We start from the raw sequence: 26,348 nt of genomic DNA, 5'->3' as shown, positions 1-26,348 counted from the left end.
TGGACTTTCAATAACCACTAACGCCATGGACCAAGCGACGTTCGCGTCCCCAGCGATGACCTTCAATGTTTTAGCATCGACTGCACCAGTCCTTGCGCCGCGAGTAGGAAGATTGGCCATTCCAGGCCGCAAGGCCCTCGTAACGCCGCACCATGTCCCGCTCACTTCGCGGGGCACAGTCCCACATGTTGCGCACGATGTGATGCGCGATCACACTGGAATTAACAGCTTGTATGCTGGATTGGAAGACTGTAAGCGGATACCACATGGCTATAAGTGGTTCTCGTCTGTCTTGGACATAGCTGACAGCGCATGAAATATTAAGTCATCGCGAGCAAGGACGCCCCCGTATACAAGACACCCGCCGCAAATCATGAATCGCCAATGAAGAAATTCATATGTGTAGCAGAGGATATGCCTTTGATCCTAGGGCCGCGGCGATTCCCTCCGATCCGATGCCCGCCCGCAAACACTTCAGACTCCATCGCGCTGCTAACGTCTGTCGGATTTACTCAGTTATCTGCGACTGAGTATGTGAAAGCAATTCAAAAACTGAGACCGGATATTGCAATTGGAATGGTGGATTTGGCTAATAAACAGCCCGGATCTAAGAGGCGGGGAAAGATGGTTGATAGAACACATGCTTGGACTCGCGATGCATTGGAGGAGCTCTATGGGGACGCTGTGGCAGAGGAAAACAAGTCGAAGAGCGCATTCTTTGCACCAGTGTTGCCTCTTGATAATGCGCAGCAATCACTCTATCTGGATGACTTGGAGAGCGAGTTCCGGTGGGACATCTCCGGCCTGGCTCTATATCAGTCTGCGTCTTTGGGATTCGTCCCAGAATCTTTGGCGAACCTTCCTCGGTTGTTGTTCAGTGAACCGGAGACTCCCCACACTATTCTACGTGATGTATCCCTTGGAGCAGACCTTTTGACCACGCCTCTGCTTGGCGTATCGTCAGACGGCGGTATCGCGATGGACTTTGTCTTCCCTGCTCCAGCTGCCCTGCAAGAGGGCAAATCCGAGCGTCGGCCTTTCGGGGTGGATCTATGGATTGGAGATCACGCTACAGATACATCTCCGCTGGCCGAGGGATGTGAATGCTATACTTGCAAGAATTACCATCGTGCTTATATCCACCATCTCTTGCTTGCCAAGGAGATGACCGCTTGGGCGCTCCTTCAAGTCCATAATTTCCACGTCATGGATACCTTCTTCGCAGGAGTGCGGGAGAGTATCCAAAGTGGATCCTTTGAACAGGACGTTGAGACGTTTGCTCGTGTCTATGCCTCTTCAATGCCGGAGAGTAGTGGAGCAGGTCCTAGGTATGTCAACTCCGAGTATGTTATTTGTCTGAAAGCTAACAATCTTCCCAGACTTCGTGGATATCAACTCCCGGCCAACGGGCCTAGTCAGCCCCGCCGTAACCCCAAGGTATATGGCAAACTTGAGGACGCTATGCAGAAGTTCGTCGAGTCTCAGACCCAATCTGAGATCGCTACACCGGACACCGACGCGAGCGGACTCGAGGAACACGGATTTGCCGAGAAGTTGTGATCGAGCCCGCGAAAATGAGGATCACCTCTAGAAAAGGCTTGCATGAGAAACGGTACATATTTATAGAAGCATTTGCTTAGCAATTGGCGTATGAAATCTATCAATCAACATAAGGGATATATAAAAGTAGGACCGCACGCATAATCGTAATATTCATCTCAATTGGATGGGGTCAAGACTAGTATACAGAAATCCACATTTTGTGCCATTCATAGTTCATATGTCCAGGCTTGCCCTCATTAAACCGTCAACCGTAGAAACCTTTCTTTAAACCGGGTATATCTTTATCCTGATTTGTAGAAAGATACAGTCTTAAACATCCTCACCCGCCAGGACCCGCCACATCCACTTAACCTCGTCTTCTTCCTCCTTCGAACCGCGCTTGGTACCGGCACCGAACTGCTGACCGACGACACACACAAGCCAAGCGTCGTTCTTGGTTGTGTCCAGGTAGGTTTCCGTGGGGGATCCACGGGGGTAGATGCGACGCCATTCGTCCCAGATTCGGAAAGCCTCTTCACCCCAAGCACGGAAACTGACTTCCTCGATGATCGTTGGAGTGACGATCTCCTTGCCGCGGAATACACCCCAGGTAACAGCGTTGACACTATCGGGGTTGTCGCCAAGGTCGTCGAGCTCCATATCGGCAGGCTGAGTTGGGAGCGAGGATTCGAAGTCGCCCTTGATGTTTGTTGCGAACCAGGTGAGCTTGTCGTGGCCGTGCTTAGCAAATATTGGCTTCAGAATGTTGGTATAGTCGTTGTTCGAGCAGAAGAATTCCACAAATGGCTTCTGGAAGACGAATCCTTCTCGCTGGGGACCCCAGCCGAAGATGGGGTGGTCATTGCGTACACCATTCACTGCGGGCTGCGAGGCCAGTGTCCACCAGCCGCGGCCATCAATGAGCTTCAACAGCTCTGGTCGAATCAGGTCAGTCTCTGCATTCAAACCGGCACCATCCTCCTCAGCACCACCCTCTGACCACGGAACCATATGTAGGTCGCCAGAGACGTGACGGCGGAAGAGTGTGCTCATGTCCTTGTCGTCCACTGGGTGACCCCATAGCCTACGTGCTGAGTTCGCAGTCATATGAAGCGAGGGTCCATAGCCGTCAATCTCACCAAAGGCAGGGGAGCGAGCATCACCCCATCGTCCGTTAGGGAAGTCATCCCACGTTGCTTCTCTACCAAGGGCACCAAGACCCTCGGAGATGAGAAGAGTGGTGCTACGGTTTGGCGGGGGTACCAGCATGCCTGCGCTGTCTGCACGGGCTTCATGGTCGGAGGCATGTGATGACTCGTGGGTAGATAGCTTGTCCACAATGACGCGGTTGTGGGGTTGCGAGTTGATAGATGATGCACGGCGTCTTCGCAACGCACGTCCAGGGAAATCGAGCGGAATCGATGCAGGATCATCCTCGATAGCAAGGTCTCCGGCATCTGAGAACGACGGAATCAAGTCACATTGTTCTAGGATGAATGATACTGTCTTCTCCAAGTTCAAGGTGTAGAAATGGAATCCTCGCGGGCCCGGGGAGGGAATATCCCTCATGCCACCCACAATCTCGCTGACAATATCCACACCGGCGCGCTTGACCGCATCGTCGTCGTGCTTCAGTTCTTCCATGCGCTTGGCAATGGGAGGTGGGATCGTAACATGGCTGAGCTTAGTCACTCGAGTCAGAATCTTATAGCTGTGGATGGGCATCAAGCCTGGAATGATAGGGATTGTCTTGAAAGCACCACTTTCATGGTTGCGAACCATGTTCTCAAACTTCTGGTAGGCATCGATATCGTAGGTCAGTTGGGTCATGATGAAATCTGCTCCAGCCAGTGTCTTCTCGACCAGGTAGGGCATATCCCTAGCCGGATCCTGGACATCTTGGAAGGTATCGGCAGGATGGCCCTCTGGGTATGCGGCAACACCAACACAGAAGTAGTCGCCATGAGTCTGGCGAATGTACCGTACGAGATCAACTGCAAAGGTGAAGTCCTTGTTGCTATCATCCTCTCCGTGCATGTTATATTCCTCGCTGCGGGGTGGGTCTCCTCGCAGGGCCAGGATATTGCGAATTCCTAGCACCTTAGCCTCATCAAGAGCCATATCCACCAGTTTGCGACTCATGTTCGTACATGTCAGGTGCAGGACGGTGGTCAACTGCAGTTGGCGCTGGCATACTTCCGCTAGCTCGAGCGATCGTGCGGCAGTGCTACCACCGGCACCCCAAGTAACCGTGACGAATAGAGGACGAAGTGCTTGAGCCATCCGCTCCAGACGCGCGGACAGGTTGGCAAAACCCTATAGTACACCTCATTAGCAAATGTTCACGATGCGTTCAGCACGCGGGGTAACCCCCACCATCCGGGTCTTTGGAGGGAAGAACTCCAAAGAAAAGTAGTTGGCATCTGGCGGCAGAGCCGCGATCTTCTCGGTGATCTTCTTCTCCATTGCGTCCTCTTGGTGTATGGGTCAGCAATGGGAGGGGTTGGATGAAGAAGAGAGGATTCGGGCAAAAGTGGACCATATGTCACCATCCAGTCGGGAACGATGATGTCTACAGCTGCCGAGAGGCCATCGCGCAATAAGGGTCTACAGCAAATACACTACAATACATTTAAGGACTTAAATACTATTTCTATGCAAGGGGACTTTATCTTGATTCCAAAGAGCTAGAGAGAAAAAAGTGGCAGCGCTAGAGATGACTCAGCGAGATCATCGTGGGCGGCCCCGGGGGCCGATGCGATTTCCGTTATATTGGGATCGACGAGCTTAACTTGACTATTTTGCATTTCTGTATACTATCCGTCGAAGGACGGTGCTCTTTTGAACGTACATAATCTCTCTTTTCGAACTCCAGTTACCCAATTCCTCCACGAAAACATGACTACGAGGCCGCCCAGCCTTCTCCGCTATCTCCGTCTGCAAACAGCTCGGAACACTAGATCGGCTGTGTCAAGACGAACTATCTCTACTCCCGCTCCTCCACAGCCACCAAAGCCGTCAGAGCCGATTTATAATGACGCTCGCTCTCGCCTACGCCGCTTCAACGACCGCCTTCCTCGGTTTCTCCGCACATATACTACACCCTTACTTGGAGCGCCTGTCACCCATATCACATCCTTCCTAATACTTCACGAACTCACCGCTATTCTTCCACTATTTGGATTGGTTGGCGCATTTCACTATGGTGGCTGGATGCCGGATCTTTCATCGCAGACAGGCGAGACCAATGCCTTCGAAGAAGGAGCTGCGCGTTTCGGCCGCTGGCTGAAAAAGAAAGGTTGGGTGGATGAGGCTGACGTGAATGCTGTTGTGGAGCACGAAAGCACCGGGGAGAAGACGGTGGACCGGGTAGGGGTTCGACTGGTGCTAGAATTTGCTACAGCCTATGCAATCACGAAGGTCTTATTTCCAGCCCGGTTGGCAGCGAGTGTTTGGGCGACACCGTGGTTTGCAAGGTCAGTCTTCACACCGACAGCAAACCTAGCCAGACGGCTCTTCCGCAGAGGCTGAGCTAGTGGAGAATTACTGTGATACCAGAGAGAAGTGTATTCATATATTATATGAATTTGTATATTGTGTATTATTCCAAGCCATTGGACTTCTTCCCCATCACCGCTGCTTTATTCTATGCTAGAAGTATCCGAAAAGGAAGTCCGCCGGACCAGTCTACTTAAAGACGAGGAATTTACTCGTAAACCCAAGCGGACTGGGCGGAGGTGTACTTGAGGACCTCGGAGGCACCGAACCAGAGAGCAATCTCCTTCTTGGCGTTCTCGACGGAGTCGGAACCGTGGCAGACGTTGCGGCCGACATCCTAGTTGAGTTGTCAGTATGCAAAAACGGGACATTAGAGCATTGGGGTGGTTTCTTACGATGGCGTAGTCACCACGGATGGTACCGGGGGCGGAGGCCAAGGGGTTGGTGGCACCGAGGAGGACACGGCCGGTCTTGACGGCGTCCTTACCCTCCCAGACCATGGCGCAGATGGGGCCGCTCAGCATGTCTAGAGCTGTATCAGTGTATTGTAATTTGCGGGAGGATTCGAGCGAGGCAACTAACAGGCGACGAGACCCTTGAAGAAGGGCTTGGTGGCGAGATCAGCGTAGTGCTTCTCGAGGTGGTCCTGGCTAGGGGAGGTGAGCTTCATGGCAACGAGCTTGAAGCCACGGTTCTCGAAGCGAGAGATGATGGGGCCAATGAGTCCACGCTAGTTAAGATTGTTAGTTTAATGTTGACACTAGATGCTGCCGAATCAATGGATTCGTTGAATGGTGCAATGTCCGTACCTGGACACCATCGGGCTTGATGGCAATGAAACTAGAGCAATTGGTCAGCTTGAATTGAAAAGGGGTAATGAAAGAAAAGAGTGAAGGAAGATTGATGGACATACGTCTGTTCCTCGTTGGCGGACATCTTGAATGTATTTGAATAATTCAGGTATGAAGTAGAAAAAGAGAGCGGGAAGAGGGGAAGATTAAATAGAGGCTTTTTAAAAAATTCGGGCCTTCCCACTTGGGCCGATGATTGGTGGGCAGAGGAGGGGTGTTGATGCCAGATTTATCAGGCCATTAGCGCGCACCTTCTTGTATAGACTCTTTTGCTTCAGAAAAATATTTATAAAATAACAGTTCAATTCAAATACATATATGTCAATTTCACTACTATGTGGTATTGCCTCGCATCTATCCCAAATGTCCAGCTGTTGCCCCTCAAGCTCAGTTGTACCTCAATGTCCACTATGTACTTATTCTAGTCATGATTCCCACTGGCTCCCATATTCTACCTTCAAGATAATTCATTATTCCGTCTAGTGAAGGCGATTGTACTCACTATACTGTGGAGAGGTATTAACCAGTTCATATTTATACATATATGTTGTTCTGGGAGCTGAAACATATATATATATATATATATAATATAAATCTAAATAAAATAGAACGCTTCTGGCAATTCTTCGGAAGACTTTACAATACTACCCCGAGGATGGACTAACCTCATGCAGTCTTATGAATGATCGATGGCTGCTACAGGAATTCGCCGTTTTCGACCTCCAGACACCGTCTAAATAGCTCGTGGTTAGGGCAGAGGTTGCGTGTGCCTTGATCGAAACTTATAGCAACCCAAATGACGCTTGAAGTATCCTTGATCTATGAACTTGCAATGTACAATATACAACTAGTAGCGAGTTGATATCACTGATACCAACTCGCTCAACGGCCAAACAAGCTGATTGGCTGTTTTGAAGCTACCATGTATGCCTTACTGCCTTAGGTGTCTTACCCCAGCTCAGGCCAGCTTGTAGCTTCTGTTGACGGCATCTTCACCTCTAAATGCAGGTCAATCATTCATAGTCAACGCCATTCTGTCAGAGATTGAGGGTCTCTGATTGATCATACTATTTATTTCACCATGACCAGGAGTCTACCTGCGCCCCATTGGGCAATGTTGCTCTCCTTGGTTATCCTCCTCGGATGCATTGTCGCCCCCAGTTGTAAGGTAGCCTTTCGCCAAATTACCAGACCACAGAAAGCTAATTCTCGTGATACAAACAGTGGCGGTCAAACACCAGGATTTTAAGACTTGCGAACAGTCCGGGTTCTGCAAGCGAAACCGTGCCTATGCCGATAACGTCTCCTCCCAAGGCACTTCATGGAGCTCCCCTTATGAGCTCGACCCTGCCACCGTACATTTCAAAGATGGCATCCTTAATGGAGTCATTGTCAAAACAACAACTGCCAATGAGAAGGTCCGGCTACCTCTCACAGTGTCTTTCTTGGAATCGGGAGCTGCCCGCATTGTGGTGGATGAAGAGAGACGGATGAAGGGGGACATTGAAATGCGACATGACAGCAAAGCGAACAAGAAGCGATATGATGAGACCGAAAAATGGACTATCGTGGGTGGTCTGGAAATCAGCAAGTCGGCCACGTTGAATGCGCAGAGTGAAACTGGATTCACGAACATTCTATACGGACCGGACGACAAATTCCAAGCCATCGTTCGCCACGCGCCATTTGGGGTCGAGTTTCAGCGAGACGGGGAGACCCATGTTCAATTGAACCACCAAGGGCTCTTGAACATGGAGCACTGGCGACCGAAGGTAGACAACAAAGACGGCGAAACAGGCGAGGACGAGAGCACCTGGTGGGAGGAGACTTTTGGAGGAAGTACTGACTCGAAGCCACGTGGCCCCGAAAGTATTGCTCTTGATATCACCTTCCCCGGTTATAGCCATGTATTTGGTATCCCAGAGCACGCAGATTCACTCTCGCTCAAGGAAACTAGAGGAGGACCTGGCAACCATGAGAACCCTTACCGCCTGTACAACTCGGATGTCTTCGAGTATGAACTCGAAAGCCCGATGACCTTGTATGGAGCCATCCCGCTAATGCAAGCCCATCGCAAGAGCTCCACCGTCGGTGTTTTCTGGCTCAATGCAGCTGAAACTTGGATTGATATTGTTAAATCGACTGCCTCCGCTAATCCCCTTGCCTTGGGCGCCCACTCCAAGACAGATACCAAGACTCATTGGATGTCCGAATCGGGTCAAATTGACCTGTTTGTCTTCCTCGGGCCCTCGCCGAATGATATCAGTAAAACATATGGTGAACTCACAGGATATACACAATTGCCACAGCAGTTTGCCATCGGATATCACCAATGCCGTTGGAACTACGTTACGGACGAGGATGTGAAAGAAGTCAACGCCAAGTTCGACAAGTACCAGATTCCGTACGATGTGATCTGGCTTGATCTTGAATATACCGATGACAGGAAATACTTCACTTGGGACCCCCTCACTTTCCCTGATCCCAAGGGTATGCAACAGACGCTTGATGAGACTGAGCGAAAGCTTGTGGTTTTGATCGATCCTCACATTAAGAACACGGATAAATACTCCGTTTCCGAGGAGCTTAGAAGCAAAAACCTCGCTGTGCTAAACAAAGATGGCGAGATTTATGATGGATGGTGCTGGCCAGGTTCCTCGAACTGGGTCGACTGCTTTAACCCCGCTGCACACGCCTGGTGGGCCACTCTGCACAAGTTTGACAAGTTCAAGGGATCGCTTCAGAATCTATTTATCTGGAATGATATGAATGAACCCTCTGTTTTCAACGGGCCTGACATGACCATGCCAAAGGATAACTTGCACCATGGAAACTGGGAACACCGTGATATTCACAACCTTAATGGTCTCACCCTTTTGAATGCGACATACAAGGCGATGCTGGAGCGCAAGAAGGGCGAGGTGCGCCGACCATTCATCTTGACGCGCTCGTACTACTCCGGAGCCCAGCGGGTGTCTGCTATGTGGACTGGAGACAACCAGGCCACCTGGGACCACTTGGGGGCTTCTATCCCCATGGTCCTGACCAACGGCATTGCGGGCTTCCCCTTTGCTGGCGCAGATGTCGGAGGATTCTTCCACAATCCTGATAAGGACCTTTTGACCCGCTGGTACCAGACCGGTATCTGGTATCCCTTCTTCCGCGCGCATGCTCACATTGATACTCGTCGTCGTGAGCCCTATCTGATCAGCGAGCCCCATCGGTCCTACATTGCTCAGGCAATCCGTTTGAGATACCAACTTATGCCCGCTTGGTACACTGCCTTCCACGAAGCCTCGGTCAACGGAACGCCAATCGTGCGGCCTCAGTACTACATGTTCCCAGAGGATGAGCAAGGCTTTGCCATCGATGATCAGCTGTACCTTGCTTCAACGGGTATTCTCGTGAAGCCTGTCGTGCATGAGAACACTCAACATGCTGAGGTGTACATCTCCGACGACGAGAAGTACTATGACTACTTCGATTTCACTGTCTACCAGGGCGCGGGCAAGAAGCACACTGTCCCTGCGCCAGAGGATAAGGTACCTGTATTGATCCAGGGTGGTCACATTATTCCCCGCAAGGACCGTCCTCGTCGTAGCACCGGCCTTATGCGATGGGATCCATATACACTCGTCATTACACTGGACAAGAATAGCGAGGCGGAAGGCACTCTGTACGTGGATGATGGCGAAACGTTTGACTACGAGCGTGGGGCCTACATTCACCGCCGCTTCAACTACCGCGAATCGGTTTTGTCCTCGGAGGACATTGGAACCAAAGGACCCAAGACTGCTGAGTACCTCAAGACCATGGCGGGTGTGACAGTCGAGCGGGTGGTGGTGGTTGATCCTCCCACCGAATGGAAGGTTAAGGATACCGTGACTGTCATTGAAGATGGAGCCAAGTCCGGCTCTAAGGCCTCCTTGGAGTTCTACGAGCAGGAAGGGGGTAAGGCATCCTATGCTGTGGTGAAGAAGCCGAATGTTGGCATTGGAAAGGCATGGCGGATCGAGTTCTGAGCGATATATTTCATTTCTCCCAAGTACATGTATGCAATATTCACACCATTGGAAGTTGATAGGCCTGCATGTTATGGTTTTTCAAAGTTGGTTCTTTATGTAAAACTTTTGCTAGGAAGGAAACAGTCCCTTCATAAACGCCGGCCATATCGGTGCTTAACAGTAAATTGACTGAATTTCTCGTCTTCTCCCACTTTGCTCAACGTTTGGTCTTTTTCATCTATGATGTTTTGAACATTGGTCACTAAACCGTAGTGTTTTCACGCGTGTGTGTCTGGTACATTATATAACTGGAGCCGAACGATACACTCTCTCACACTAGATATTGTTTCATTCGTAATAATGAGCCGGCTTTTTGTATCGGTTAGATCGACGGTAAACGAATCCACCCTCCAAGCAGTCTTGCATGACAGGTCCAACTGCCCCTTCTTCGTCCTGTATCGCCTTCGATTCACTCCAGTCATCGTCGTCTGCATAATCGTTGCGAAAATTGCAGAGCGCAAAATCAATCATGACCACCTTGTATCCGCTTTCCGCCCGCGGGTCCTTCTTCACGATAAAGCTCCTCGTCTTGACATCCTCGTTAAGATCCCTCGGTTACCTATCCAATGAAGTACATGAATAGCTTCTTCGCAGATGTTCTGCCAGCGCTCTCTTGGTGTGTGATCGGCAATATCGGTTAAAGGAAACCCTTCAATATACTGCAAAAGGAACCCAGGAACGCCGATATACTGACTGACTGGATTTAGTTCCGTCAAGCTAAAGCCAGGCATTATGACGCAGGCAAGGGGCTGAGGGACATCAGTTCCTTGCATATCCCTCAAGGTGTCATATACCTGAACCTCTGTTTCATACAGATCGGATAAATGATCATGGAGATAGGCTTCATCCTGGGATGTATTCCATGTTTCGCCTCGCTGTGTTATGTCATCGTCGTTGTTGAGCTCAGTGATGAATTTAAATGCACTACTATCAAGGACGAATTGATGATAATCCCTCTCAATATCCGAAGTCTAGGGACGAATCTTTTCATCTTTCCGGAGCTGTGGCACAAAGCGTCGATCAAAAAGCTTTAACACCATCTCACCTTCTAATTCCAAAGTAGAGCAGGCTATTCGAGACCATCACACAGGAAAGGGTAAATGGTTCGAATAACTTGAGAATTCTGGCATCGGTCGTTACCTCGGTATTTTTCATTTTGAGGTATAGTTTGATAGTTCTGCCGACCACATAAGGACATCTCAAATAATCAGTATCTCTCTCTTTAAGACATAGCTAGGTCACCTACTGGATTTCTTGCTGGTCCATTGTGATAGTGCTTTAGGAGTTCACAGTCTATACTCTGAGGAGAGGGGCTTAAGACAATTTCAACTCTCGAGCTATTTCAGAAAGACCTTCGAAGCAGAAGTAGTTTGCATGATGCAGTTGAGGTCGATTTGGCAATAATCTTGGGCGGAATGTGAGACCCTCCCGCAGCACAGTGCGGGCGCATGTTGAACCCCAAGTTTACTTATTTATCTTGCCTATGCGAAGTTCTCTTGTAAAAGAACAGAGGTACCGGGAAAGGATCGCCCGCCATATTATCTCAGCTGAGTCAATAACGAAGGTTGGTACAGGGCATACGATCATGTTTTTTGCTGTCGACCTATACAACTGACGAGGCATCTGAACATAGTGATATCTGAGGAGATTATTAGAGAGACCCCTGAACAGACCATTAAAAACACCACTCGAAAGGACACTATCAATCACTGGAAAAGCTCATTCTTCGCGTAAACAAGTCAAAGTTTCACTTTCACCTGACCAGTTCTCATTTCGACACCACCTGTTCTCCTATCCGACTTGACTTTGATATCACATTACTCTCACTTAAAGACACTGTCCCCTCACAAGATGCCTTCCAGAAGAAAGAGAGCAACTGGAAAGAAAGAAAGACCGCTTAAAGACAGCGTGAAAGAAATGGCTGGCAAAAGACGCTCAAAAGATATCACAATGCCGCTTATGCAGCCGACTATTCTTCTTTAACTTCGTTGAATCGACATACTCTCCTGTGCCTCACTACTTCACCATCTGGCTCTCCCGATATCCCACCACGCACATCTGCTATAACGTCAATATAAGCAGAACTGGGATGTTCCAACTTCCTTATCGGTGTCTGATTTTCTTGACTTGATTAGACAATATGGCGAAGAAAAGGAGGGTTGAAACACTTCCTGCCGATATACGCTGATTACTACATTCTGTGCGGCTCACCATTGCGACAAGTATCTACGGTTGCTCAACCATAAGGGAAAAAGGAAAAGACCTTTGGTCATTCTGATTGGTTTGTGGATGACTGTTTTAAGCTGGATGGTTTACGGTATGCCGTCTATCTCGCTTCAACCATATGGGAGAAAAGGGTGAATCCTTAAAGAGCTTTCCAATAGACATGGAAGTCGGACATGTTGCCCATTTTCGTTCAGTAGATCTGAGAGAAAGGTATTTCCACCATTATGCTATATGGAATACGAGACTAATTAATTGAGAACAGCCTGCGCCTCGTTCAACCGAGTCATCTCCTAGTAGACAAAGCAGAAATGGGCAGCACACAATTCAGCCAATTTTCCCAACAATACGCTTCCGTGGCTGGAGAAGAGATCAACCGGAATTTTCGTCTCGGGGAGAGAACCAAACAGCGAACTGGGTGCATGGCTACGGATTCCAGCTGACGATGGAGTCTTGGCTTATTAGTGACCTGGTGGATGCTGCCGGCTCCCAGCGTGAGTATCCTGTATGGGAGTCGTGTTCTCGCGTTGACCATGGGCATGCTAACTCGATGGACTTCCTGATTCTTAACCTCTCAGATTGCCGGGCCCTTATGGTACACCCTTTTATGATCATCCGTGTCAAGACAGTATCTATCCATTGAGGCTTTTGCATGATATTTGACAGCATTTATATCTTTTGAAATACAGCATCGAGCGATAGCTATATCAATACTACCTTTTGCTGCTAAATTATTCCACTGTCTACTTGGTCAAGCTTATTGAAGATAAAGAATGATCATGGAAGAAAAAGCCAGCCGTCATTTGGCTTGTTCGTTCCACAAATCCATCTGATGTAAACACATGCAGGGAAGTCCCAAATTAGGAGTCAGCACGGAGTGGCCACTGAAAAAACGTTATATCCACCGGCTACTTTAGCTGTCGTAGCTTCGTCGCCGTAGGTGATGAGCCCGCTCTATAGCGTGACTTCTGTAGGCCTGTATGGTCACAAGGTGGGGGTCTCCTTTGGCTTACTTTGCGTTACCAGGACGGCACCAGGATGAACGGGGTACCCCGTGGTGTTCGGCAGTGGTCTATGCCAAGGTGAGCTTGTTGATATGCATACAGTCAGAACACGATCTGCTGCAGAAAGCACGGACGACCACGCGGGTGGATATGCGGGGTGTATAGTTGACTACTCCAGATGGGCCTTTATCCGGGCCGTCTCCGGGACATTTCCGGGCCATTCTCCGCGCCTTCGTCCGGGTCTTTCTCCGGTACCTGCTCCGACCCCGTTGGATATCTGGAAAACAGTTATACAGCTCAGCCGCTAAACTAGAGCAAAAGCGAAGCTATCTTTTTGTGGAATTTCAGAATATCCCATTGGTGGAAAATGAGTTCATATACCAACTTGCAGATCACCAAGATCATACACACAGCTTGAGCTAGTCATTCGGCGACGCTAAACTAACTGAGTAGCTGTTTACAGCACAGTCCGAGGAGAAGTCATATCCGCAATAGTCATCCCTTTAGCCTTTGTCCACTTAGAGCTGCATGTCTCAATCCTAATGCAAGCTAGCGGGTCTTTTGCCGAGCAACTCAGCTCGGTACTCGTGTGAAAATGCAAAATCCCCCGCATACGTCTTCTGTAACTGTGCCGGACAACTTCCGGATAAGAGATGGCACAACGCTAGATCCTGGAGGGTCGGAAAACAAGCTGATAAATGTATAGACAAATAGATCCCAAGCACAGACGGCCCTTCAATGGCCAAGCTTCCCCGCATTTCTTGGCTATTGGAACATAGTCGCCAAGACTGTGGGGGTAGACAGCTCTCAAATCATTCTATTCTACTTAAGATGACATGGCATAGTTAGGTATATAGCCTATATAATCCTCTTTTTCAGTCGTTGTGCATGTCCCGCTTCTTTCAATCTACAAGAACATCTCTCAAGTTTGATCTATTTGAACTAGCCAAAGGTCGCATACTTAAAATCCACAACTATGAACCGAGGTTCTATCGGGAAAGATGATGTCGAGATCGTCAATCAAACTTCTCATATCGAAGATATTCCCAAGCCTTCTCTGGTCACTCAGGTTGGAGACTTTCGTGTCGTCGGATTGACTCCCGACGATGCAGATTTCTATAACAACTATCCGGAAGAAAAGCGGAAAAAGGTCTTCCGTAAAGTGAGAATACTTGATACCCACATGGACATATAGTTTCCCCCTAACTCTTTACCCAGGTCGATAAGCGTTTGATCCCAATGCTGGCAGTGCTGTACCTGATGTGTCATATTGATCGTGCGAATATCGGCAATGCTAAAATCGAAGGCATGGTTCAAGATCTGAACATGACTGGGTTGCAGTATAATACTGTTCTTTCTATATGTGAGTTCGTTTCATGCGGCATACACCTTCATGGTTGTGAACGCGAAAAACTGACTTGAATGCTATACAGTCTTCATTCCATATGTGCTACTTGAAGTTCCCAGTAACATATTACTCAAAAAGTTCAAGCGCCCTTCGGTGTACATTGGGCTTCTCGTCTTGACCTGGGGTCTTGTCATGACATTCACAGGTCTAGTTAAAAACTTTGCTGGTCTTATGGCCACTCGAGTCCTACTTGGTGTTTTTGAGTCAGTGATACTATCAACCACCTTTTGTCCTTTGTCCTAACATTTCCTTTATAGGGCCGGATTTTTCCCTGGTGCTATTTACCTTTGCTCCTACTGGTACATGCCTAGGGCATTGGCGCTTCGCATCTCATACTTTTACTGTGCCAGTGCGCTCTCCGGTGCTTTCTCCGGTCTGCTAGCTGCCGCTATTGCCAAGATGGACGGTATCGCTGGGCTGGAGGGATGGCGATGGATTTTCATTCTGGAAGGCCTTGCTAGTGTGGCACTCGGTATTGCCTGTTTCTTTCTTCTCATCGACACCCCAGCTTTATCCGAGCGCTGGTTATCTCCCGACGAAATTCGCTACCTGGAGCTTTCAATGTTCATCAAACAAGGAGGAACTAGTACCGGGGAGGCAAGCTTCAAGTGGAGAGACCTCAGGATAGTCCTCACAAACTGGAGGATCTATGTGCAAGGCTACCTTTTGTTTTGCCAGTCGGCCTTGTCTTACGGTACCAGTCCTTCATATCCTATACGTTACACTGTGCTAATTTGGCTTTACATCTAGGTACCAAGTTCACTATGCCGACGATCACCAAAGCCATGGGCTTCAGCTCGACAAATGCCCAGCTCACCTCAGCACCTCCGTACGTTGCTGGTGCGATATCTGCTATCATCTTTGCACGCTTCTCCGATCGCTTCTACTGGCGAATGCCATTCGTCTGCATCCCCATGATAATTGTCGTGGTAGCTTACTCGATTATAATGTCCCTCAATGGAGCACTCGAGGAAAAGAAAGGAGTCGCCTACTTTGCAGTCGTTTTGTCTGTCATAGGTATATACCCAATCCAGCCTGGAGCTGCGTCTTGGAACGCAAACAATATTGCCCCAGCGTCTCGTCGGGCTATGGGAATTGCACTCGTGAACTGTGTCGGCAATGTTGGTGGCATACTGGGAAGTTTCATGTATATTGAGACTGAGAGTCCCAAGTACCCAACTGGATTTGGTCTTAGTTTGGCGCTCGGTGGGGTTGGATTCTTTGTTGCTTTGTTCCTTGAATGGACATACAAGCTGGGTAATGCAAAGAAGGAAAGGCTTGCGGATGATGCGAGGGTTAACTATACTGAGGATCAGTTGTTCGATATGGGAGACAAGTCGCCGCTGTTCAAGTATGTTTTGTAAATACTTGGGCTGGAATTAACCACGATGGATTCTTTAATTGATATTAGCATGTGTGTTCTGGAAAGGTCGCTTGTCTTATTAGCGAAATGGTCAATCTAAACATTGGCACGCGTCAATATCAGACGTACTTTCCTATTTGGGTTCCCTCTATTTTCCAACGTTCTTTCATCTTTTGTAGCTGTCTGATAATCATTTCACTACACTTTACTTCCGTCCGTCAACCTATGAAACTGTCCGGACGTGCAAACATAATGATATCTGAAAAGCTCGCTGAAAAGACCTTCGAAAAGACCATCGAAAAGACATCACAAGGCCGCATATTAGGCCGATTATTCTTGTCTATCATCAATCCTCTCTTAACTGTCATAGTTGATCCGACCACCTTGCCTTTACTGCAACTGCCATACTTAGTAGAATCTCACCCTCAAAGATGGTGAGTCCTTCTATGACTTCTAACATTCTCGATGCTTAACATCAAGCTAGAAGCTGAATCGAAAGCTGAGAAATTATTTACCACTTCATCCCACAGACAAAACCGAGGACTTTCTCCGTGATATTTTCAAGCTCCTTCCGCCCGATGGAGCAAATAACACGGCGGACGACATTTCAGACCGTGTAAACAATGACAAGCTTCGACAACTGGTCAAAAGCATCAGAAATGGTTTATTGATTCCCATGAAACTTCATGGTGGCGAATCACCTAGTAAAACCACTCCATCCCCGGGCTCTGGCGTTGAAGATTCAATCGAGGATCTCAAGAGCATAAAGACGGAGTCCATCAGCAAAAGTTCCCAGTCACAACTCCGGCACCACTGGACAAAGATGCGAAGCTTTGGGTAACTCTAAGGCGCTACTTCCCAGTTCTTCGCGTCATGTCATTTACCTCAGAAAAGATCAATTCGGGAAAGAAAGTCCTAATGCTAGACTCACAGCTTCATAAGGAATTCGGTCAATTCAGACACTTTTTTGAAGCATGAGTTCCCACCAATATTGAGTCAAAACCTTTCCCGACACAAAGTTTACCTAGACTTGTCATGTTTAAAGTTCATAAAGGACGCTGGGAACTTCCAGATCCTCAGCTTCTCAATATCCACGCCTGTATTGCCAACTTCCTGCATATGAGTGGCCAGGCAGAGGTAATCGACGATATCGTAGATGATTTCGAAAACTGTGATTTGCTTGCCCTGAGTGGAAGAACCAACATTGAAGACCTTTTTGCAGTGCGCGGCCTCTCATGCTAGGACCGAGGATACTTAAAATCAAGCCTGGACATACTCCAATCGCCAGTGTGCCATTACAGATATGCCCTTAGCTAATTTTGTTAGATAATCCTATCTATGTCTTATTTGAAGCTCAGTGGTTTACTTACCGGCTGAGCGATTGCCTGCTAATAGTCACCACATTCCCTTTTGGTATAAATGCCCTGCTTTGTATATATTTATAATTAACACTCCTTCGTTCTCTCTATAGCCTAGTCGTTGTAATGAATTTTGACATAATCACGGCATCCCCGGAAATGATCACCCTGTTGTTCACCTTCGAAATGGCAGTGTGCTGGGTGTGTGAGGGCCTCCGCTGGCCTGTCTCCATATCTCAATGCTGACTTCAGGTTCTGATCTGCCCACTTTGATGGCAATAACTAGATTCGCGTTTCCAGCTGTGGGACTCAACCAATAGTCAATGTCCCGTTTGAGCATGGTGGGTTTTTTCAGAAACAGCCACTTCAACAGCGACCGTCATCGACCCTGCAACAACGGCACCAGCTGGAGGGCCGGGAGGACCTGGAGGTCCCCATGCAAAGTCGGCGGCCTCCCCCCTGCCCCCAGCTCGAACCTCAGATCCGGAAAAGATAGCTCACTGCTGTCTTTTCATAGACCTTTAAGTATAGCATTCAAGTATGATAAGAACTTATGCTCACTTATATATCCATATGTAGTCTTCTTAGAGGTCTTCTTAGAGGTATTTTTGGTGGTCTTTCAAGTAGCCTTTTCAGTAATTCTTTCAGTGGTCCTTTAGATATTTATAGATACTACTTTTTAGAGGTCTTCAACCCAATTTTCCCTGTTCTTTTTTTAAAGGATTTAGCCAGGATAGAGAGAGCCGCTTGGCTACCCTTCAAACAGAATATCAGCACCCATCTCAGATACCGATCACTGAATATCACCCTTCCGGATACCTTCAACCCGGCCCATACACCGGAATGGAAAGACTGCAAGCTCGAAATTAAGTACAAAGGGAGATAGCGGCTAAAGTCTAAATGCCTGATATTGTAAGGCTTATGCCGAGAGCACAGTTGACCAGACCTCTGGGAGGCACATGTCTGATCAACTTTGGGCACAAACTCCGATGGCCAGGACAAGCCCTAAACTTGGAATTCCGAACCCCAGTTTCCGCAGTGATCAGTCTCCTCGACGCAAGCACATCAATATCAAGTTAGGACCCCCTTAAGACAAAAGTGCTATCTAAGGATCATTTATCAAGTATCTTGGCCCTTATAATAACCTATATGGTTGTAATACCTCATCACAATTTGTTATTGTTTATATCTAGGCTTTCTCATACGGTTGTCAGGTAGGTCGACAATCCCCCTCGGCTGCGGCCATACAAGTACTAATAACGAATATGAAAACCTATGTCCTTTGTGGTATTATTATCTAGTATAGCTCTTCGAGCATTTGATAATAGCCTAGTTTATTTGCGATTGCTCTGAACCTCCAGGGCCTGTGCATCAATTCCCATGCCGTCGAGAACCCACTTGCGGTGAAACTCTTCAAATTTCTTGGTCAACTCCCCATCCTTATCCCCAGCCAAGGCAATTACGCCATGTGGCTCTGGCACATTCATGCCCTTGCGAATGCTCGGCCTCTGCAAGAGTCTTTCATACCATTCCTTGACTGCTGGAAACTCATCCAAGTCTAGACCTGCCCATGGAGTTGTGGCAGCCAGGCTCCAAAAGGCGATATCAACAATGGTAAATTTGTCACCCACAATATACCCTTTCATCTTTTGCGACAGCTGCTTTTCCAAGACAGAGTACAGACGTCTAGTTTCGTTGTGGTATCGATCGAGAGCGTACGGGATGCGCTCAGGAGCATGTCGCAGGAAATGTGTGGCCTGGCCCTGGAAGGGCCCGACGCCGCTGACCTGGAAGAAAAGCTGCAGCAGAGTTAGCATTCGTTTGTGTGGGCGTATCCTGGAGAATCTCTCAAAAACTAACCCAACTAAAGAGCTCATAGTTCTCTCGGGTTCCATGAGGGTACCAGAGCTTGAAGGTAGGGTCATATTGCTCGACGAGATATTTCAAGACGTTGCCTGACTCCCAGATATGAATCTCCTTGCCGTCCCTGAAGACGTCCGTAATGGCAGGGATTTTGCCATTCGGGTTGACATCCAGATACCACGGCTCCTTGTGAGTTCGGGCGGCGAAGTCGTGTTTGTAGACACGATAAGGGATGCCCAGTTCTTCCAGGAGAATGGATGCTTTGTTCCCATTCGGAGTCTGGGTCGTGTAGAGAATGATATTTGGAGAATTTAGGGAAGACATCTCGTAGTTGGAGAAAAAAGTTGAAGACTTGTAGTGTCTGACGGAATGGGTCGCAGACATGCTTATATAGTATCATGAGTCTCCGGTCAGTACTGTCCTCGAACATTGAATCTCACCTTGTTTTGTTATTATTAATAACTATAGAGGTCAATGGAAGCTGGGCGAACTCTAGCTGTGTCTGTCGTCCATTATAGGGTTTTGAGTTTCCCTTTTAGGAAGTATCGCAACGTCATTGTCTGATGGCGCTATTCCTAGAAGGGTTAGCGTAATATTAAGAATCGGATGGTTCTTCCTTGTTCTCATACACACAACCCTAATGGCCTCTAGAGAGCTATTAAGGTGCGCTTTCACTGCGACAGACATTAAGGCTTTTGCCCAACAACGCTCTAATAACCTCCCATGGAACTTCCGTCACCCCTGTTGACCGGTCAACCTAGCGCTGTCACCACAGCGTCCTTTAAACGAGTATTTCATTTTGTGGACTCGACGGGCGGCCATAGACAAAGGAATGCCCGCTCTCATTTAGTAACTGAGCGCTTGCGAGAACGCAGGTGGCGTGACTATGCGGCCAAGAAACAAGCACGCCTCAGCCGTCCAACACTAGCCCACTCTTCTCCAGCTGATGATAATACCAATGCGAGAAGCAAGAAGGATTGCCAAGAGATCCAGCGCATGAAATTGGGCTCCCATCAGTGTCCAGCCATCTTTCTTATGGACCCGTTATCATGCAGTCTAGACCCGTTCCACACCTTGCCGGTCGAGTCATCTCCCGAAGTATTACAGCTGGTCGACCACTGTATTGATCTCTTTCTATCACATTGGATACTACCCATACTGACTACTCATGCACAGATACAAGAGTCATTCCATCCCTGCTCCTAGATTCCGCCGAGTCGGGTATTTCCAAACATGAGCCTAGTGTAGATTTGTTTCAACTATACAGCCTGCATCCTGCATCGTTCCTAGGGATGCTGTACCACTCCGCCCGTCACAGAGAGCACCTCTATAAAAATGAAGTGGCGGGAAACCTATCCCTCGCTTTCAACATCAAGGCCCTCGGGGAGGTGAGCAGGCAATTGGAGTATTCTAGGGCACGAGGGGTGCATCCCGACAACGGCACGATATTAGCAATTTATCAACTCGCCATTGCAGAACGCTTGTGGGGTGACTTGGATACATTTCGGCTTCATTGGCGGGCAATGTACGACATCATTGATGCCCGAGGCGGTGCGGCAGCATTCACAGCTCATGATCTCATGTATAGCAAAATTTTGTGGAATTGTTTCGCGCTGTTGAATGCACGCGATGGTTATTTCAATTGCCCTCGCAATCCGTTGGCATCACAAGCAAATTATGACTTTGAAATACCGACCGAGGAAATGGTCAGCAACAGCCATTGTTTCGTTCAGTCTTATACCGGTCGAAGAGCCTCCATACTGCGGCTCTTACCCTCCTCCGATGCTGATTCCAAGCTCCAGTATGAGATGTACCCTCGACGGCTCATGGGATTTCAGCCTGGTACCGTTCTTCACCAGGTCCTGAGCCCAGAATTACGCCGGAACAACGCCCTAGGAGGTTCCTACCCGATTGCAGCGAACCTGAACCCGAACCAGCCTATACAAATGGCTGGCGACCGGCTCAGGACGGATAACTGTAGGCTTGCATGCATTATATACATAAATCTGATGCTCCTAGAGCTCGGAGACTTGTCTGAAGCCGCCGAGCTATTCCTGTGTTCGCTTGAGCGATGTTTACCCAACAACAAATCATTACGCTCTGCAGAGTTATTACTCTGGACTCTTCTGCGCAGCCCGTATCCACTCACCCCGAAGGCGTCACGGGTGCTGTGGTCAAAGACAATCCAAATCCTTGCTGTTGTGAAGCGAGCCAGATACCAGCATAGTATCATGGAATATCAAGAGGCAATGTTCCTGTTTCTTGAACTGCCGATTGATGCCGCAAGATTGTCCCTCAGCTTCCAAGTGGATCTTGACGCTATACAGCACGAGGCCCTTCGCAACGGCTTGGATATACCGGTTCCCCCTGACTCATCCTTGGAGCTTGCCATTGGAGGTTCCAGCCACCATACCACTATCTCAAAAACATACTGTGAGCTGTTCTGGTTTTCGTGTGGCGCGTAAGAACTCTGGGAAGTGAAAGATACCAGTCGCGTTTCCTGTCTTTGTTTGACATGGCATTTGTTTGATAAATGTGTCACCATCAGCTATAGGTCGATTCCTATTTAATTACGTACCATACCTAGCCCGAGATTCTTAAGAACCGGAATGAGTACAATTTGCTGATACTAGTAGCTAGTACCTACCTCTCGTTGCCAAAGAGGTGCCAGGAATATAAAATTGTAAATCTCTAAGTAAGACCGAGGAATGTTACTTGTGAGCATGGTTCTAGCATCTAAAAAGCTATACACAATAGAGACTGACCAGTACGACCGTTGACTCCCTCCGCAGTCATTCGGCAACTTTGGCATGATCTTGGCCATTGCTAACCAAGCGCAACAGCAGCCTGCGAAGCCAAGACGACCGCGTCTGAGCCGCCATGATCGCCAACCTGGACCCTGGGCTATAGATCTGAAACGCATGCCAACCCCCAGGCCAAATATGTAACTCTGCCTCATTCCCATGTTCCCAAAGACGACACGCATACGTGGTATCTTCATCGCGGAAGACATCCGTTGACCCACACTCAACATACGCCGGGGGTAAGTGGGCAAGATCACTCGCGCGCGCGGGTGCCGCGTAAACTATGGAGACATCATCATAATTTGCTGCTACCCCTTGGTGATCACTGCCGCCGCCATTAAGGAGGCACTTCCACGCAAACAAGTTGCTCTCCCGCGACCAGACTCCGTGGGCTCGGTATTGGAAGCTGGAAATGGTGGTGTTGCGGTCGTCTAACATGGGGGAAAGCAGCATCTGTCCACAGAGGGGTGGGAAGACTCCACGATCGCGGCATAAAAGGGCGACACCTGCTGCGAGCCCGCCGCCAGCTGATATACCGGCTATCAGGAGCCGGGATTGATCGATTCCTAAACGGCCTGAATAGCCTCGGACCCACTCAAGAGTGGCATAGCAGTCTTCCAGAGCTGCAGGGTATGGATGTTCAGGGGCGAGGCGGTATTCTACTGTAACGCAGACGACATGTTCCTGTTGCACGTGCTCGAGCAACAATTCGATCCCGGTGAAGCGGTCCCCGGCTATCATCCCGCCTGGATGAATGTATAGGATAGCTGGAGCTTTTTGAGAGGTTGGCGATTGGCAGTGTGCAGGTGATGACGGACGAAACACCGACACTTGAAGATCATCCCTCTGAATGCCCGAGACGGTGTAAGTCTCATGCTGGACCTGCCAATTTTTCAGAATCTCCTCAAGAACGGAAGCTGTAGTCTGTCGCAGGGCATAAACATCCTGAGTCGTCTGGATCGAGAACGACGGCGGGTTACCGTTGATAGCAACAAGTTCCGGGTCGTAGACTGGGCACGGGTAGACGTTTGCCATGGCAGCAGTACCAGACGAGAATATCGTGGGATAATATGATTCGATTCACCCCTGCTGATTCCGGTGTATTTTTTCAAGTAGGAGGCTAAGCAGGAGAATAGACAGGACGCAGCAAGTTGGGGCCCAATGCAATCTTTATAACTAGTCACATAGCAGCTACAAAAGTCAAAGTGCACACCAACCTTGCTATCAAACCTTCCTGTTTGGGAAGTATCGCAACGTCATGGTCTGTGTAGGCTAGGCCCAATATGGACTAGGCCGTTAAGGTAGGTTTGGGGGCATTCCCACACGGCATTCCCACAGGTCAAGGGATAAGGGCCCAAAATTCGATATTTAGATGTACAAGGTCAAGGGGGACTGCCTCATCATGGCCCTGTGCTGATCGCAGTCCTTGGTAAGTGGGGCGGGGTGGCGACTTAGAGGAATCCTTTGCGCGTTCTTTCTCTTCCAGTGTGTCAGTAGAGCCCAGTTACATAGCATATCTAGGTGCTGTCGATCCTGACAGGACTGGCACTAATTAGTTACTGTCCCACTGGCTACGCACTGTTAACCGGGCGTCGTCAGGTGGGTCCGTCGTTAACTATAGCATAAAATATCGTCCTTTTTGCTTTCTCCCTAACACTTACCTACTGTGATGCACGGTGAGTGAGTTCGAGTATCCTGGTGGCACTATTGACGGTGTATTTAGACGTACCAATACTTTGCGTTGAAAGAAAGCATATAGATCTGCAAGTCGAATACTCAGAAGGAATATATGCTGTATAGGACATATCCTTGTGTATTTAACAACTAATCGTTACCTTCCAAAAATCCGAATTCTTAACCTGTATAAAACGATGTTCAAAGAAACCGGTTGTTCAAAATTGTTCAAGCATACTTGGCTGGATAGTAATTAATGTAAGGGCTCAATCTTCAACTTACTACATAGTATACGCCCCGAAACTGGTGCAACCACTTACACCTAATTACTAGTTCACAGTCCGTAGGTACCGGGAGCTTTCCGTAGTACTCCTGCCAGGTTGTATTGCATGCTTCCTGACTATTTTAATTCTCAACGTGACATTTTCCATACAAAGGAGAGGCTTTGTATGCAACCAAGACTTCAATGAAAACAAGAATTTACTTTTGCTTGTCCCCTCCTTCTCTCTCTTCTGCTTTCATTCTCACAAGCCTCAGACCTTCTCAGCAGAAACATAAATTTCATATGTCATCCCATCCTCAGTTTCGTGGGCTTTCAACGAAACCTCGCCTTTGTCATTGACTTCCCATACCACCTCGTTCAGCTTCTCATCGCTAGTTCCCTCCTCATACCAGTTTGACATATCTTCTTCTTGACCAAAGAAATCCACATACATGCTTCTAAAAAGAGCTAATGCAGCGTTGTTGGCCTCCTCAAGAGTGTCGAAGGTGCTTTGCCTTTCGACGTCATCCTCGGAATCCATTTCCTCATCCTCGGAGTCTATCTCTTCAAACGCGTCCATATCATCGTCGTCGTTCTGGTGGATGACATGAAAGACGTATTTAGCGTTGGAGTCGCCTGAGGGATTGTGTCGGGCTGCGTTGACTTTGTCTAGCAGATTTTGCGGAAAATTTGGGATTTCTTGCATGATTGCGGATTTCCAGGTCGCTCAATTAAGTGGTCTGGTTTATTGCCAGAATTCGAGTCTTTCGGATACTCGGTCTTTGTTTATGGGAAAAAAAAAAGCTACGCGTTAACGTTAACGCGTTGTCCCCGCTTTGATATATATCCACTTTGAGTAATTGAGAGAGCTACTATGTATGTACTTATTGTATACAATCTAGCCTATACTTAAGGTAAGATGTAGTAAGATAAAGTTGTTCATTCAATAGCAAGTTTAAACAACATTATTCTCAGCCAGTTAGCAAACAGATTCGCGATACCAAAAAGAAACTCAGCTTGTAATTAGGTCATTGTATAGCAATCAATCTCTTTCCGTCATCGTCGAATCGGTTTCACCTACAAAGGGTTCTTGGTCAATCAAGTCAAATGGGTCCTCGAAGTTCCCATCCACCAATCCCCAGATCGAAGCAAGAGAGATACGACGATAGTAAGGATCCTCTTCATCCTCTTCAGCATACTCATCGTCGGTAAATTCAGCTTCGTCGTCGGTGACATCAGGTAAATCTCGGTAGAGTTTATACTGGGCAACTCCACCTTCGGAGAACTCATATCGCATTACGTTGTCCTCCATTGATTCCTCGTGTTGGTTTCCATCGTTGACGATCTTAGGGGGGGCATCCTTTAGTTCAACGTCCTTCTTGCCGTCTTCAGAGACCGCGTATCGTATCGAGAAGGCCTTCTTTTCTTCATTGGAAAGCTCATATCCCCGAGCCTCTTGACAACAACCACATTCGACAGTGCAGTGCCCAGCTCCACGTTCGTGAGTCAACTCAAGTTTGCGATCAAGGCAACATCCACACCCACGGCCGCAGCACCCTCCTCTCCGGGCACAGTCTTCCCGAAGAACACGATGCATATACCACCTAGGGTCACCCCGCCAGTACTCAAAGGCTCGCTCCAAATATCCGGAGAAGCAACTCCGGATCATCGACCACTTGAACTCAGTTCGGGTATATTCCTTTTGCGCCTCAATGAGCTCTTCTGCGATTCTTATTGGATCTTTCTCAAATTGATCTTTCAGGCGTATTACTTGTTGAGCAATCTCTCGGAGTCGGGTCTCCGTGTCGAGAAACTCCGCTAAGCGATCATCATCCTTTTCATCGAGGTCTTGTTCATAGACGTACTGTTCATATCGATACCTTTGAAGGGCATTTGCGTCCCCAGAGAGTTCACTTTCTTTCGTGCATATCATACCACGCCTGAAATTCTTGGATATTGCCAGCCTGATTATATCGGATCCATTGTCATGGAAGTCTGCTTCACACGCTTCCAGTCTTTTTAGCTGGTCCTTGAGTTTCGACTCATCCTCTTGGAGCTTAGCTTTCTCTTGATCAATCCTAAGCCTCTGCCTTTCAAGCTCGGCTTTGCCGCGTTTAACTTCAAGCTCATGCTTTTTGAAGTCAAGATCCAATTCAAGCCTTCGAACCTCACGTTCACGGTCTTTGAACTCGAGTTCTTGGGCGGTTAGATTCCTTTGCTTCATTTTGGATGTTTGTGAGAGAGTGACCAAAGAGAGATGTGGAAGGGTTGAATAGTTGAATTGAAATGGACGATTCATTATGATGTCAAATCAGGTTATCATTGTGAGCCATCTATGTTGTATATTTTTTTCCAAGATAGGCAACCGACCTCGTGTTATTTAATGAATTGGTTAATCTCATTGGTTGAGATTCCGCCAAGTGGCTCCCCCATG

At 48.2% G+C, this 26,348-nt stretch overlaps 10 protein-coding genes across 10 annotated transcripts; 4 read left to right on the top strand and 6 right to left on the bottom strand.

Annotated features, from left to right (window-relative positions):
* Positions 1–25: 25 nt before the first annotated feature.
* Positions 26–1,560, top strand: PGRI_055570 (tRNA-ribosyltransferase family protein; the record flags this gene model as incomplete). Its single annotated transcript, XM_040793270.1, has 3 exons — positions 26–251; positions 326–1,328; positions 1,380–1,560. The coding sequence occupies 3 exons, from the start codon at positions 26–28 to the stop codon at positions 1,558–1,560; spliced, it is 1,410 nt and encodes a 469-aa protein (XP_040648125.1).
* Positions 1,561–1,872: 312 nt separating this feature from the next.
* Positions 1,873–4,008, bottom strand: PGRI_055560 (methylenetetrahydrofolate reductase (NAD(P)H) MET12; the record flags this gene model as incomplete). The annotated part of the gene is made up of 2 exons (XM_040793269.1): positions 1,873–3,858; positions 3,919–4,008. 2 exons carry the CDS (start codon positions 4,006–4,008, stop codon positions 1,873–1,875), a joined length of 2,076 nt encoding a protein of 691 aa, XP_040648124.1.
* A 432-nt stretch (positions 4,009–4,440) lies between these two features.
* Positions 4,441–5,073, top strand: PGRI_055550 (uncharacterized protein; the record flags this gene model as incomplete). Its single annotated transcript, XM_040793268.1, has 1 exon — positions 4,441–5,073. The coding sequence occupies one exon, from the start codon at positions 4,441–4,443 to the stop codon at positions 5,071–5,073; it is 633 nt and encodes a 210-aa protein (XP_040648123.1).
* A 175-nt stretch (positions 5,074–5,248) lies between these two features.
* Positions 5,249–5,976, bottom strand: PGRI_055540 (Nucleoside diphosphate kinase; the record flags this gene model as incomplete). The annotated part of the gene is made up of 5 exons (XM_040793267.1): positions 5,249–5,377; positions 5,436–5,566; positions 5,623–5,770; positions 5,850–5,880; positions 5,954–5,976. 5 exons carry the CDS (start codon positions 5,974–5,976, stop codon positions 5,249–5,251), a joined length of 462 nt encoding a protein of 153 aa, XP_040648122.1.
* Positions 5,977–7,005: 1,029 nt separating this feature from the next.
* Positions 7,006–9,913, top strand: PGRI_055530 (glucan 1,3-alpha-glucosidase ROT2; the record flags this gene model as incomplete). Its single annotated transcript, XM_040793266.1, has 2 exons — positions 7,006–7,054; positions 7,116–9,913. The coding sequence occupies 2 exons, from the start codon at positions 7,006–7,008 to the stop codon at positions 9,911–9,913; spliced, it is 2,847 nt and encodes a 948-aa protein (XP_040648121.1).
* A 4,245-nt stretch (positions 9,914–14,158) lies between these two features.
* Positions 14,159–16,794, top strand: PGRI_055520 (uncharacterized protein; the record flags this gene model as incomplete). The annotated part of the gene is made up of 7 exons (XM_040793265.1): positions 14,159–14,344; positions 14,401–14,545; positions 14,616–14,793; positions 14,848–15,284; positions 15,341–15,941; positions 16,369–16,387; positions 16,438–16,794. 7 exons carry the CDS (start codon positions 14,159–14,161, stop codon positions 16,792–16,794), a joined length of 1,923 nt encoding a protein of 640 aa, XP_040648120.1.
* A 1,851-nt stretch (positions 16,795–18,645) lies between these two features.
* PGRI_055510 (glutathione S-transferase family protein) lies at positions 18,646–19,498 on the bottom strand (the record flags this gene model as incomplete). The annotated part of the gene is made up of 2 exons (XM_040793264.1): positions 18,646–19,110; positions 19,172–19,498. 2 exons carry the CDS (start codon positions 19,496–19,498, stop codon positions 18,646–18,648), a joined length of 792 nt encoding a protein of 263 aa, XP_040648119.1.
* A 2,468-nt stretch (positions 19,499–21,966) lies between these two features.
* On the bottom strand, positions 21,967–23,013 carry PGRI_055500 (Alpha/beta hydrolase fold-3; the record flags this gene model as incomplete). Its single annotated transcript, XM_040793263.1, has 1 exon — positions 21,967–23,013. One exon carries the CDS (start codon positions 23,011–23,013, stop codon positions 21,967–21,969), a length of 1,047 nt encoding a protein of 348 aa, XP_040648118.1.
* A 1,172-nt stretch (positions 23,014–24,185) lies between these two features.
* On the bottom strand, positions 24,186–24,620 carry PGRI_055490 (uncharacterized protein; the record flags this gene model as incomplete). The annotated part of the gene is made up of 1 exon (XM_040793262.1): positions 24,186–24,620. The coding sequence occupies one exon, from the start codon at positions 24,618–24,620 to the stop codon at positions 24,186–24,188; it is 435 nt and encodes a 144-aa protein (XP_040648117.1).
* A 336-nt stretch (positions 24,621–24,956) lies between these two features.
* On the bottom strand, positions 24,957–26,138 carry PGRI_055480 (uncharacterized protein; the record flags this gene model as incomplete). The annotated part of the gene is made up of 1 exon (XM_040793261.1): positions 24,957–26,138. The coding sequence occupies one exon, from the start codon at positions 26,136–26,138 to the stop codon at positions 24,957–24,959; it is 1,182 nt and encodes a 393-aa protein (XP_040648116.1).
* Positions 26,139–26,348: the final 210 nt, after the last annotated feature.

Source organism: Penicillium griseofulvum (assembly GCF_001561935.1).
Source record: "Penicillium griseofulvum strain PG3 chromosome Unknown contig_95, whole genome shotgun sequence".
Lineage (NCBI taxonomy): Eukaryota > Fungi > Ascomycota > Eurotiomycetes > Eurotiales > Aspergillaceae > Penicillium > Penicillium griseofulvum.
Note: the sequence above shows the minus strand (reverse complement) of the source record. Positions and strands in the feature narration are given on the sequence as shown.